This window comes from Ranitomeya imitator, chromosome 1, assembly GCF_032444005.1.
Source record: "Ranitomeya imitator isolate aRanImi1 chromosome 1, aRanImi1.pri, whole genome shotgun sequence".
Taxonomy (NCBI): Eukaryota; Metazoa; Chordata; class Amphibia; order Anura; family Dendrobatidae; genus Ranitomeya; species Ranitomeya imitator.
The window spans coordinates 242,797,661-242,810,605 of NC_091282.1; the positions used below are offsets into that span (position 1 = coordinate 242,797,661).

General features: G+C 41.1%; 1 protein-coding gene across 2 annotated transcripts in view; it reads left to right on the forward strand.

Moving 5' to 3' along the window:
- HECTD4 (HECT domain E3 ubiquitin protein ligase 4) overlaps positions 1-12,945 on the forward strand; it is a 336,354-nt gene that overhangs the window by 148,192 nt on the left and 175,217 nt on the right. For both annotated transcript variants that reach the window (XM_069754771.1, XM_069754778.1), the window contains exons 18-22: positions 6,629-6,753; positions 8,459-8,612; positions 8,869-8,969; positions 10,894-11,092; positions 11,224-11,343. In XM_069754771.1, the coding sequence (XP_069610872.1) occupies positions 6,629-6,753; positions 8,459-8,612; positions 8,869-8,969; positions 10,894-11,092; positions 11,224-11,343 (699 nt within the window). The remainder of the gene's footprint in view (positions 1-6,628; positions 6,754-8,458; positions 8,613-8,868; positions 8,970-10,893; positions 11,093-11,223; positions 11,344-12,945) is intronic.

The following is a 12,945-nucleotide window of genomic DNA, read 5'->3' on the forward strand; positions in this document are numbered from 1 at the left end:
ATGTTTGCTACCTGCTTTGCTGGAAGTATATAAGTCAGGGTTGGAAAGAGGTGAACTCACACGGTCCATGCGGGAGGCAATAATTGTTGTGCTCCCTAAGAATTGCAAGGACCCTACTGAGCTGGCCTCGTATCGCCCAAACTCACTGCTAACAACGGATGCAAAACTTTTGGCTAAAATGATTAACCATCGTAATAAAGTTATAACATCTATAGTGCATGGGGGTCAGGTGGGCTTTATGCCTAACATCTACAGCAATGAATTTGAGGAGACTTTTTATTAACATGCAAGTGAAGGCGGATAGTGAAGGGCATAGAGTGATCTTGTTGTTGGATGCGGCCAAGGCATTCGATAGCGTAGAGTGGAAGTACTTGTGGGCTACGTTGCAGCACATGGGCTTTGGGGAAGTGTTTACCAAATGGGTTCAGTTGTTGTATACTGCTCCTAGGGCCAAAGTACGTGTTAATGGGCGAATGTCTGAGGGGTTTTCCTTGTTTAGAGGCACATGACAGGGATGTCCTTTATCTCCTTTGTTTGCTATAGCAATAGAGCCACTGGCGGCAGTGATTAGAAGGGATCAAAATATTGTAGAATTTAAATATGGGATATATGAGGAAAAAGTGGCACTCTGTGCTGATGACACGTTGCTATTTTTGGGAGATGCGGAGGGTTCCCTGTGGACGGTGATGAAGGTTCTAGACTAATATGCCGGTATATCTGGGATCTGCAATAACTGGGATAAGTCTGTTTTGTTACCTCTGGATGGTGGGGCACTTGTTGTAGGAGATTAGCCAACTCTGGTTCAAGTGTTTACACAATTCACTTACCTGGGCATTAGGGTGTCAAATAATATTGAAGATTATGAAAGACTTACGGTAATTTGAACCCGCTGCTAGGTAAATTTAAACAGAAGATTATGACATGGAGGAAATTAAATTTAACAATGGCCGGGTGTGCTAACTTAATAAAGATGATACTTATGCCTCAGCTTTTGTATGTGCTACACAATGCATTGGTTTGGCTGCCTCAAAATAGCTTTTATAAAATTAACGCCATTTTCCGTGATTTGATATGGAAAGGGGGTTGAGCACGTATTAAGTTAGAACTGTTGCAACGTCCAAAAGATGGAGGTTTGGCGGTTCCCAACCCATGGCTGTATTATATTGGGTCCCAATGCCAGCATTTGGTGGGATGGGGGGATTATCTTCTAAGCTCAGTGAGGAAGGTTATTTCTCGTGGTGGAGAGGGGCCCGCTACTAGCTGCTCTGGAGGCGGGTAAATTGCGTCTGAATCCTAAAAGGTTTCCAACTTTGGCGTTGCTTGAAAAACCCTGGAAAAAAATAAAGCTATGGAGGGGTATAGGGGAATACATGAGATACATAGCCATTTGGCATGATCCCCGGCTGACTAAACTGCTAAGTCTACGGAATTTTGGACACTGGTGAAGAATAGGTATATTGTATGTGTCGCAGCTGCTAGATGGTGAGACATTTAAAACATTTGAAACACTCAGGAAAGCGTTCCATTTGGAGCATGCATGTTCTACCAGTATCTACAGTTGCGACACGCATTCTCTAGACCAGGGCTCCCCAACCTATAGTTCGGGAGCCATATGTGGCTCGCGGCCCCATGAATTGTGGCTCGCGACTGTCTGCCAGCTTGATGCATTAGGTCCAGGTCTTGCAAACAGGAATAAAGAGCACATCTCAAAATGGTGAATTTTGTGAGTAGCCCTGCACAGAATTGCAGATCTGGATGATGCACATTTACTGGTCTTAAGGGTTTAGAGATGTTTTAGGTATGGTACGCTGGAGGTTTCTACTGCCTGTTAGAGGAGGTGCTCAAAGCTGGATGTGACAGTGTGTTGGGAGGATACTGAATGGGGGTATTGTGGGAACCCCTGGATCTCCGTGTACTGCTCTGGAGTGATTTCTGTGGAAAAGCTTTGGTTATCATTATACCTGTAATGGGGGCTTTGGTTGACACTACTTTGAAGGGGGTGGGAGCTGGATGTGGCTCGCGACCCTCTCTGAATGTGGCTCTCAAGGTCAGAAAGGTTGGGGACCACTTCTCTAGACAGTGGAGAAGGTCACCAATAGTGATACAGAGTAACAGTATGTTGAATATACTTGGTCCACAGAGGGGTGCTAGGGGTCTTATATCGCTAATTTACAGGGGATTGCTGGATACGTTTTTGGAAAGATACCCATTGATGGCTAGATCCAAATGGACAAGGGATTTGGGAGACATATCGGATGATCAGTGGGAGTCGATTTTACAATATGTCCCTAGAATTACTATAAGTGAATCTGGGAGGGTGTCGCAGTTATTCACTATACATAGGGTATACAGGACACCTGTGTGGATGAAAAAAGCTGGACTAAGGGCGGACTCTGGATGCCCGAGATGTACGATGGATGAAGCTGATATTCTTCATATGCTATGGTCTTGTCCAAGATTACAGGCATTTTGGATTGTGGTCCTAAATTTAGTGGAAGGAGTGACGGAAGCAACTATTACTCGAGATCCATTGACGTGTATTTTAGGACATGTAGAGGAGGTGGCGTCAGATGAATGGGGTAGGCTAGCAATAGCCAGACTGCTTTATGTTGCAAGGAAGACTATCACATTGCACTGGTTAGATGAAAATCCTCCCACGGAAGGAATTTGTAAAGAGCGTTAATTTTGTAATCCGGATTGGCTTCTGCAGAACTCATCAAAAATAGGATATTAGGGTTATAAAAGAGTGTACAACATTGTAATACATACGTGCTGCGCCAGCTCTCTGGAATGCATTTCCCCAGACGATCAGACTGATACCTAGCCCTGACCTATTCAAGCGCGCTTTAAAAACCCATCTCTTCAAACAAGCCTACCACATCAACTATTCAGTAAACTAACTTTGCCCTTTTCCCTCCTTCCAAATATTATCTGCATGTGAATCTGCACCCTACTATTCATCTGTCTCCATACCCTCCATGCTCACGATAACTGCACTTGATACTTGACTATTGCACTTAAACACACGGGCTGATGACCGGATCATGCAGCTTTATATGAAAATCCCTATTTATTGTAATTTCCAGACCTGAAATAACAAGCACTTTTCACCTATTGTGTCCCCCCATTTCCTTGTAGATTGTAAGCTTGCGAGCAGGGGCCTCACCCCTAATGTCACTGTTTAAATTTTTGAATTGTCTTAACTTTTACTGAATTTATTGTCTGTACATGTCCCCGCTTAATTGTAAAGTGCTGCGGAATATGTTGGCGCTATATAAATAAAAATTATTATTATTAATACATGGATAAGGATTGTAGAAGCGTGATGGGGGGGTTCTTGTTATGGGAGGGGGGAGTTATGTGTTTGGTGTATTTACATTTATTAAAAAATGGGGAAAGTATTATCATTTGTACTCGAATTCATGTAATGTTATCCTTTCTGCTTTCTTCAATAAAAAGCATTTGATTTAAAAAAAAAAAATAAATAAAAATAAAATAAAAAAAAAAATTTAAGAGGCTGTGGAAATCAGGGAAGCGGCAAGGACTGGCCTAACCTAAAGGCTGCCGTCACACTAGCAGTATTTGGTCAGTATTTTACCTCAGTATTTGTAAGCCAAAACCAGGAGTGGGACAAATAGAGGAAAAGTATAATAGAAACCTATGCACCGCTGTGCTTTATGGCTGGCCGGCGCTCACAGCCAGTGCAGGAAAGCACAGCGCCGGGGGACAGACACCGGAATGTAAGTATGTAGTGTTTTTTTTTTTTTTTTAAGTTTACGCTGGTAACCAGGGTAAACATCGGGTTACTAAGCACGGCCCTGCGCTTAGTAACCCGATGTTTACCCTGGTTACCAGTCAAGACATCGCTGAATCTGCGTCTCACACGCTGATCCAGCAATGTCTGCGGGAGGTCCAGCGACGAAATAAAGTTCTGGACTTTCTGCTCCGACCAACGATGGCACAGCAGGATCCTGATCGCTGCTGCGTGTCAAACTCAACGATATCGCTATCTAGGACGCTGCAACGTCACGGATCGCTAGCGATATCGTTCAGTGTGACGGTACCATAAGGCTCATTATACTTGTGGCAATTACTGATCAAAAGGAATAGTTCAGGACATGGAGGATTCAAGCTTGTTCTAGATCCTGCTTCTAGTAGGTCAATCAACCTGGGTATGTTTAAAGGGAATCTGTCAGTTGGGTCAACCCTCCTAAGCCAACTATCTATATGCACATGTAAGTCATTGGAAGCTGACTCTATAACTCCAGAGATTATTTTAACTATCTGGTGCTACCAGTGTGAGACATGTAACTAACACTGTACAAACTGAATTTGGTCTCCTCAAAAACCCTTCCACAGTCTGCTGTATTGCAACACTAACTGCCTGTGAGATGGAAGCTAAAGCACTGAGAGGACTCTGCAGATGTGGCAGGTATAATTACACACAGCTCTGCAATGAGATCAGGAGAGCAGAGAGCGGCCATCACACTGGTAACTCACCCTTTCATTTAAAAAAGCTCTTGAGGTAGATTCTGAGGGAGATGTTTGTGTGGACCATAGATCTGAACAGCTCATGTACATTTAAGAAAACAATGATTTCTCAGGACTTGGGCATCGGATTGCAGATATCAAGGTATCCCTTTTATTCATCTTTCTATGACCAACATGCCCATATAGAAGACTTAGGAGCGTTGATCCTACTGACTGGTTCCCTTTGAACTAATTTAACCCTCACCTATCAAGTGCTGTCAGCAGTTTTTTACGCTTCTAAAAATCTCCATGTTTCTACAAAAATGCTCTAGTCTTCTTTTTTCTACATTTAGAGATTGTTGATCATTCTTTTCTAATGTGCAAATAGCCTCTTCAGAGAGGAAGAGGAGTAGAACTCTAGTGCCACCTATTGGAAGAAACAATCCTAAAAGTCACTATTGACCCTTTAACGAGTATTGCCATATGACTTGGGATATAAGCCAAACCAGAAGCTCAATTTGCAGGCAGTTTTTATCCTAAGTCGTATGGCAAGTCTCGTTAAAGGGTCAATATTGTATTTTAGGATTGCTACATCCAATAGGTGGCACTAGAGTTCCAGTCCTCTCCCCATCTGAAGAGGCAATTTGCATACTTCATTTCCTAGAGGAGCATGCATGGCATATGTCTCCTCACTTTAACATGCCAGGGCTGGCTTGTTACTCTCCACAAGGAGAAAAATTACCCCTTTTAGATCTAATTATTTTCTAAAAAAAAAAAAAAAAAACGCCACTAGTAGCTTATTATTAAAACATTGATTGCTTGGCAGCTGAATTCTGACAATTCCCTTCCCCCCATTTTATTCTACCCTGGGCCCTGTATTGTTCAACATCTTTATCAATGATTGAGATTAAGGAATTGAGGGTAAACTGATTAAATTTGCTGATGACGCAAAGCTAGGAGGGATAGCGAATACTAGAGAAGAGAGAGGATTCAAAAATATATAAATAAACTGGAGCAGTGGACAGTAACTAAAATAATGTTTTTTAACAGGGAAAAATCAAAGTACTGCATCTGGGCAATAAAAAGGGGAAAAAAGCACATACAGAATGGGAGGAATAGGTCTAAGCAACAGCACATATGAAAAAGACTAGGGTAACCCAATAGATCACAGACTGAACATGAGTCAACAGTGTGATGCAGCAGCAGCAATAAGGCAAATACAATTCTGGGATGTATTACCAGAAGCATACAGTCTAGATCACGTGAAGTCATTATTGTTCTCTACTCCTCATTGGTCAGACCTCATCTGGAATACTGTGTCCAGTTTTGGGCACCACATTTTAAAAAAAGACATCAACAAACTGGAGCAAGTTCAAAGAAGAGCGACCAGAATGGTGACAGGTCTGTAAACCAAGTCCATTGAGGAACGGTTGCAGGATTTGTGACTGTTTACCTTGCAAAAAAGAAGACTGAGAGGAGACATAATAGCTGTCTACAAATCTCTCAAGGGCTGTCACATTGTAGAAGGATCATCTTTATTCTCATTTGCTCAAGGAAAGACTAGAAGCAATGGGATGAAACTGAATGGGAGGAGACACAGATTAGATATTAGAAAAAACTTTTTGATATTAGGGCGACTGAGTGGAACAGGCTGCCACTAGAGGTGGTGAGTTCTCCTTCAATGGAAGTCTTCAAACAGAGGCTGGACAGACATCTGTCTGGGATGATTTAGTGAATCCTGCTATGAGCAGAGGGTTGGACCAGATGACCCAGGAGGTCCCTTCCAACGCTACCACTCTATGATTTATTTATTTTTTTAAGACAAATGTTGATGATGACTAAAAACCATAAATCCTTTTTCTCCCCCCCCCCCCCATCTGTCTGGACACTTATAAAAAAACAAAAGTGTCATCTGTATGACTATTCTCCTATATTTTTTCTAATATCCTATTTACATATATCCATGTTTGACCCTGCACTTATGTTGCAGAACATAAATCTGAGTAAGTCTGAAACTTTCTTATGGCAATTCAACGTTGCATATTTTTATCTCCTCACATTTTGCACACATTTAGCTGTATTCTCTTCAGGTGAATATTAACTAATGTGGGATTTGTTTGATATTTTTATTTTCCTATTCCTCCATCTTTCTTTTTAGGAACTTCAGACTAGCATTTTAGGCTTAGCAACACAAATATTAACCGGATGTGATGAAGTTCTGGAAATGCTTCAACGTGTCACAACTGCTCTCATCAACAGTGATTTTCCAGATAGGGATGTTAGGTATGTGAGTTTGTTATATTTTTATACATTGTAAAAAAAAGAAACTTCCTTCATCATAAATTATCCATAATAAATCGAAATTTCATCAGAGACAACCCTTTCCAAACGCTTCTTCTGAAACTCCCTGTAAACAGCTAGTTTTGCCGTTAGAACCGTGTAGCCAGGTATTATAATACATTATTACAAGGTAGCCATTAAGAATGTCTTTATTCTAGCTCATAGAGGGGGTCGCGAGGCAGTAATCCCACTATGTGACATCTATGTGCCTTATTAGCAAATTTGTTTGGGGGCTGTATTCATTCATTCATACAGGTATTGATGTGAGAGACTCATGTGAGTTTCTTGCATTACACTCGCAAATGTGACTCCGGCCTTACTAAGAGGATCTCGCCTGTAATGAGAAAAGTCTGAAACTAGGAGTAGGTTGCAAAATGCTTATTGTATCCTGAAACGTAGTGCAACTTTTTAAAATAAGGGTAACTTATGGCACATTTAAATATACTTTTGCCTTGTCAGATGTGGTCATAACTTTTAAATTCATTAAGGAAGGGTAGATACATATACACAGAAGTACATTATACACCTATGTACACACATACACCCCTCAACATTGCAACTGTAACACCAAGAAGGAAAAGAGGGGAGGTTCCGCAAATCAATGTATCAATAAACATGTTAATGATATACAAATGATGAAAAAATGGAAACCACATTTTCTATACCTATTGATTTTATTCAGTATAGAGTATGAGCGCAATGCTCAGAAATACACGCACTTACACATCTTGGCTTCTATCAAAGAGGTTACTAATGGTTGTCAGGAATGTTCTATCTCAGTGAAAGCACTTGGGCAAATCATCAAGATCTGCTGCTGGCAGCTCCCTTTACAGTTGTTGATCAATGACATCCCAGATGTGCTGAATGGGAAAAAACGACTGGAGAGGTGGCAGGCCATGGTAGCCAAATTAGGCTTCTCACAGTAGCATGAGCAAACAGTAGCCTTGTGTTGATATATTTAAAGAAGGACTTAGGGACACTTTGGATATATGGTCATAACACTAGTTCTATGATTGATCCAGTCTACACTGGAAGTGAAATTGGACATCACTTACGAGGCCAAAGGCGTCAGTGTCTACACAAACCATCAGAAAGGCTGTTGCACAAAATTGGATAGGAGTTAGAAATCTAGCTACAGGTGTTCCTTTTGACCTCATGCCATTTTCAACACAACAGTGCCAGGTCACATGTTACCTGTGCTGCTGTGAGCAGTCTGCATGGTCTAATCATGCTACCATGGGCTCGGATGTCATTGGTCAGCAATTGCAAGGGGAGCTGTTGGCAGCGGATCTTGATGATGTGTACCCACGTGCATTCAGCAAGGCAGAAGATTCCTCAAACAACCACAATAACCTCACTGATAACATGCCAAGGTGTGTAAATGCGTGTATTTCTGCATGTGGTGCTCATGCTTGATACAGAATAAATCGAGATGTTTTAGAAGTTTTATTTCCATTTTTCATCATTTTTATACTATTATTATGTCTGTCAACTCTTTGATTTTTATAATTCCATGACTTTTCCTTCTTGGTGTTATTTTAATATTGAGGTGTGTATATTTTGTATGTAGATGGATATACATATGTAGATAGAAATAGAATATGCCCAATTTGTTAACATGCTTTGGTAACTATATATTTTGTTTCAGATTAAAGGGCTTAGAACAAATTACAAAGTCCACCATGCTTGGCCATCTCCTTCCTGTGCTCCTTACATCCCTCATGCATCCAAATCTACAGACGTTAACAATGGCAGATGCTCTGATGCCCCAACTTGTACAACTAGTGCTGTATACCAGCCAGGTATGGAACAAGTCTGTCTGATGTCTTTATCCGCCGCTCTCAGGAAAGCTTGTTGTAGAGGTTTTAAAAGATGACCTCAGGATCTGAAATGATCCCATCATGTGTAATTATGCACCACAAAATAATAAATGTTCCTTGTAGTTTGTGTTAATCCAGTTTTCTAATAACCTTTATTATATAGTGTTAATATTGAATTTCCTTTGTCAATAAATACTCATTTCTGCATTTCTTGTTTTTCTAATCCATGTGTGTTTAGACGGCTCTTCTTCTAAAAACCCAGTGCACAGCTTTGGCCGATATTGGGACCTCTCCAAGTGGACTTTCAGATCAGAAGAGCAAATTATTACCAGATGATAGGTGTGTGTTATTCTATTAAGGAAGTGCTGAGAATTATTATTTTTTTCCTTTTCATCTGTTCAGTTTCTGACACCTAATCAAAAGCTAGCCATTGATAGAAAAAAAACATGGTTTGCTGTATTTGCACAATCACATAGAGGTTGTCCATCTTGAATATAGCTCTCGTCATCACAGATGTTGTGAAGACCTAAAGGAGGCCATTAAGCTTTAGATAGATATGTCACTACTTTCCTGGAGCTTGGGGGTGAGGGGCATGAGCTGCTGCCATACAGCTCTGGTGCTGGCTTATTTCTAATGGGTGCAAAGGATTGAGCTTATGCCCAAACTGCTCTATAGTCCTCTCCCCCAACATTCACCATTGGCATGTATGTGTTGGTTCGATGGTCAGTCTGTCCACTAATTCAGTGGGTTCGGACTGTGTTTATCTGTGTATGGCCACCTTCAGTCTTACAGATTCCCTGCATAGGTGCTGCCCGCTAAGGTTACAGGAAGAGATTTAAGTGTAAAGTAGACAAGGAAGACAGTTTTTCTTAAAAGGGATTTTAGCCCGCCCCCAGAAAAAAATCATTTATATTAGGTCTGCATTTACCTATGTAAATAGTGGCTATGCCCACAAATGATCTTGTGAAAATCAGTTTGTATATCTGTCTTTATTTTGCTGCTTAGTCAGAACTAGCCACCATGGCGTTGGTATCCACAGACTAGTCCTGCCTCGGATCATGCAGTCAGTCCAATATGGTCGTCTGCTGCCTGGGGTAATCAACCACTAGACTAGTCTCGGCGAATCTTCATATCGCAAGCCAAATTTATAACTTAAATTTTTAGCCTTCGAAAAAATAATGAAGGAATAGGCTTATACACAGTTATGGCAGCGGTTTAGGTGCTGACAGGTTCCCTATAACCCCTTATTGACATCAGCCATACATGTACAGTGCAAGTCGGTAACTGGTGTATGGAGTACGCTCACAGGCTGAGTATGACCGACTCATACCTGGCGGAAAATGACTGCGACACACAGCCGGGACCTGCCTCTAACAGCCACTCAGCTCCGCTTGTAACTCTTAACCTGTTAAATGCCATTGTCAAACTTTGACAGCTGCATTACCAATGCGCTCATGGGTGCCACCATGATGCTATGACAGCCGGGTCTGATGAAAACTCTTGTGTTTGTCATCATGGAGCACCTTTGAAACCCATCCTGTGGCTTTTCTTCAGTGGAGACCATGATTTTTACTATATGCAGCATTATTATGGTATAGCTGTATATAGTGCAAGTGATCAGACACTCGCAGGTTAAAGTCACCTTAGAAGACTAGACTAAAGTGAAAAGCTAAATTAAAAAAAAAATTAAAGAATCATAAGTTTAAATTATTCTCCTTTTCCCTGTTAAAAATAAAGGTAATAATAATAATAATAATAATAATAATAATAAATATAATAAATAAAAAATAACACATGGTATCGCCAAAATTGCGTGGGTAATTTTTGGTCGCAATATATCAAAAATTTCATATTGATCCCAAATTTGTATCAATAAAAATGACGACATGCTCCTCCAAAAAAATAATCCCTCACACATCTGTTAACCGAAAAATGAAAAAAAACTCGGAAAATGGCGACACAATCTCAATTTTTTTTTTAATCACTAAATAATATAAAAAACTGGACATGTTTTATATCGTCTTCAACATTCTGTAATGGAGAATCATATTGGCAGGCCGTGTTTACCACAAAAAACAATGTTAGAATTGTGTCTATCTGGACAGACAATTACGGTAAACAAGTAATGGCTCTTGGGAGAAGGGGAAGGAAAAAACTGAAATTGGCCACGACTGGAAGAGATTAAGGTGTGGTTTGCCTGAATGCGATACTACTTACATATGAATATTTCCGCAATACACACTGTACCCTTACACTGCTGCAGGATGTTGGAGGAGAAGGAGGAACCCGGCTTTCTGACAGGTCTGAAGATTCCCGCACCCTGGGCTGCTGGAAAGACCGTAGAAACATCCCATCCCGTTAGAGACAATTACAAGTTTAAGGAGAGTGTCCATATACCCGGCGCTCGATGTCTGTATCTCCGCTTTGACAGCCGTTGTTCCTCACAGTATGATTATGATAAGGTTAGTGAACAGGTTGTGTTGTGTTTTTTTTTTTTTTTTTTTTTTTTAAGGATTATGGAGGTTTGATACTTAGGTTTTTATTGGATAAAAATGTATTTATTCCTGTTTTTCATCTTTACAACTATGACTAGCTGGTGATCTATGCTGGACCTAATACGAACAGTCGTAAAGTAGCAGAGTATGGTGGAAATACCTTAGGATATGGAAGTAGGAGCGTTCTAGGAACTGGCTGGCCAAAAGACTTGGTGAAGGTAAGCTGGCGATATGTAACCTTTTCCTGTTGTGTTACTACTAACTTCTACAGTATATGTGCTGTATATTTGGTGGCAAGATATGATCTATAGATTGGTAAGCTTTAAAGGCAGACTGAGCTCTGAGGAAAGATTCTGTAAGAGCTGCTGATCTCTGCCACTAATTGACAGCTCTTCCTCTATCAGTGTATAGAAAGAAGCCTGTCAATCACTCTCTGTGGGAAGGTAATCAGGGCTTCGCTACCTCTCCAAGGTGGTCCCGTTATGATCTGCTTTCTACTTCAAAACCATAAAACGCATACATTACAAAGCTCTTTGTTCCTTAAATCATATGCTGCTCAAGTAGCATATGCTGCTTATAACTTTCTGGCCTTCGATATCCACCGCTGAGTTAAAATGATAAAATCAGATGTTACTCGCCCTCCCCCGGGTCCACCGCTGCTTTTCTGTTGCTGCTCTGGTCTTTGTTTGCTGTAGCGGTGACATCATGACTACAGCGCACATCAGCCAATCACTGAGCTCCGTGGTGGTGACGTCACCACTGCAGCCAGTAAGCTGACACTGTAGCAGCAGCAATAAGGCAGCACTGAACCGTGGGGAAAGAGTGAGTAGCATCTGATTTTATTCTTTATCCCAGCGCTGGCCACTAGACGCCAGAAAGCTGTAGGCAGAAAATAAATTTAATCTCATACTGGACCGGTTCGCTTGCTTTTGATCCCAAATTTACAGCATTCCACAACAAAATATACAGAAAAAGTATTTTTATTCCACCTATTCTGGGACTGCTCCCTGATATACCCTTCTGGAGAAATGTACAAATTTTGGTTATCATTCGATCCTTTAGATTTTTTACTTAATATTTTTTCCTCAAAATATACCTAAAAGAACCTTTAGACTTCTACATGTATTGACAGCTGTAAGATGTTTGATAGATTCTCATTGGAAACAAACCTTCCCCGGTCTATATATGACTTATACACTAAGATCAAAGATATCAGAAACTTCAGTACTCTGATGAAACATTCGAGAGATTCAACCTCATTTTGTCCCCATATAGGGAAGCATCGCGCAGGGCGGGGGCTCCCTGCGTGCTTCCATGAGACCCCCGGAGCAAAGCGATGTGATCGCGTTGCTGCGAGGGTCTCTTACCTCCTCCTCCCTGCAGCAGGCCCGGATCCAAGATGGCCGCGGCATCCGGGTCCTGCAGGGAGGTGGCTTCACTGTGCCTGCTCAGAGCAGGCTCCGGGAAGCCAGGAGAAGTGCACGTCAGATCGCTGCAAAGTGTCATATCAGCGATCTTACATTATAACATGATGCCATCTGTCCATCATAAAAATACGCTAAAAAAACCCGCTATAAAAGTAAATCAAACCCTCCTTCATCACCCTCTTAGTTAGGGAAAAATTAAAAAATTTTAAAAAATGTATTTATTTCCATTATTTCCATTTTCCGGTTAGGGTTGTGGCTAAAGTTAGGATTAGGGTTGGGGCTACATTTACGGTTGGGATTAGGGTTAGGGGTGTGTCAGGGTTAGAGGTGTGGTTGGGGTTACCGTTGGGATTAGGGTTAGGGGTGTGTTTGGATTAGGGTTTCAGTTATAAT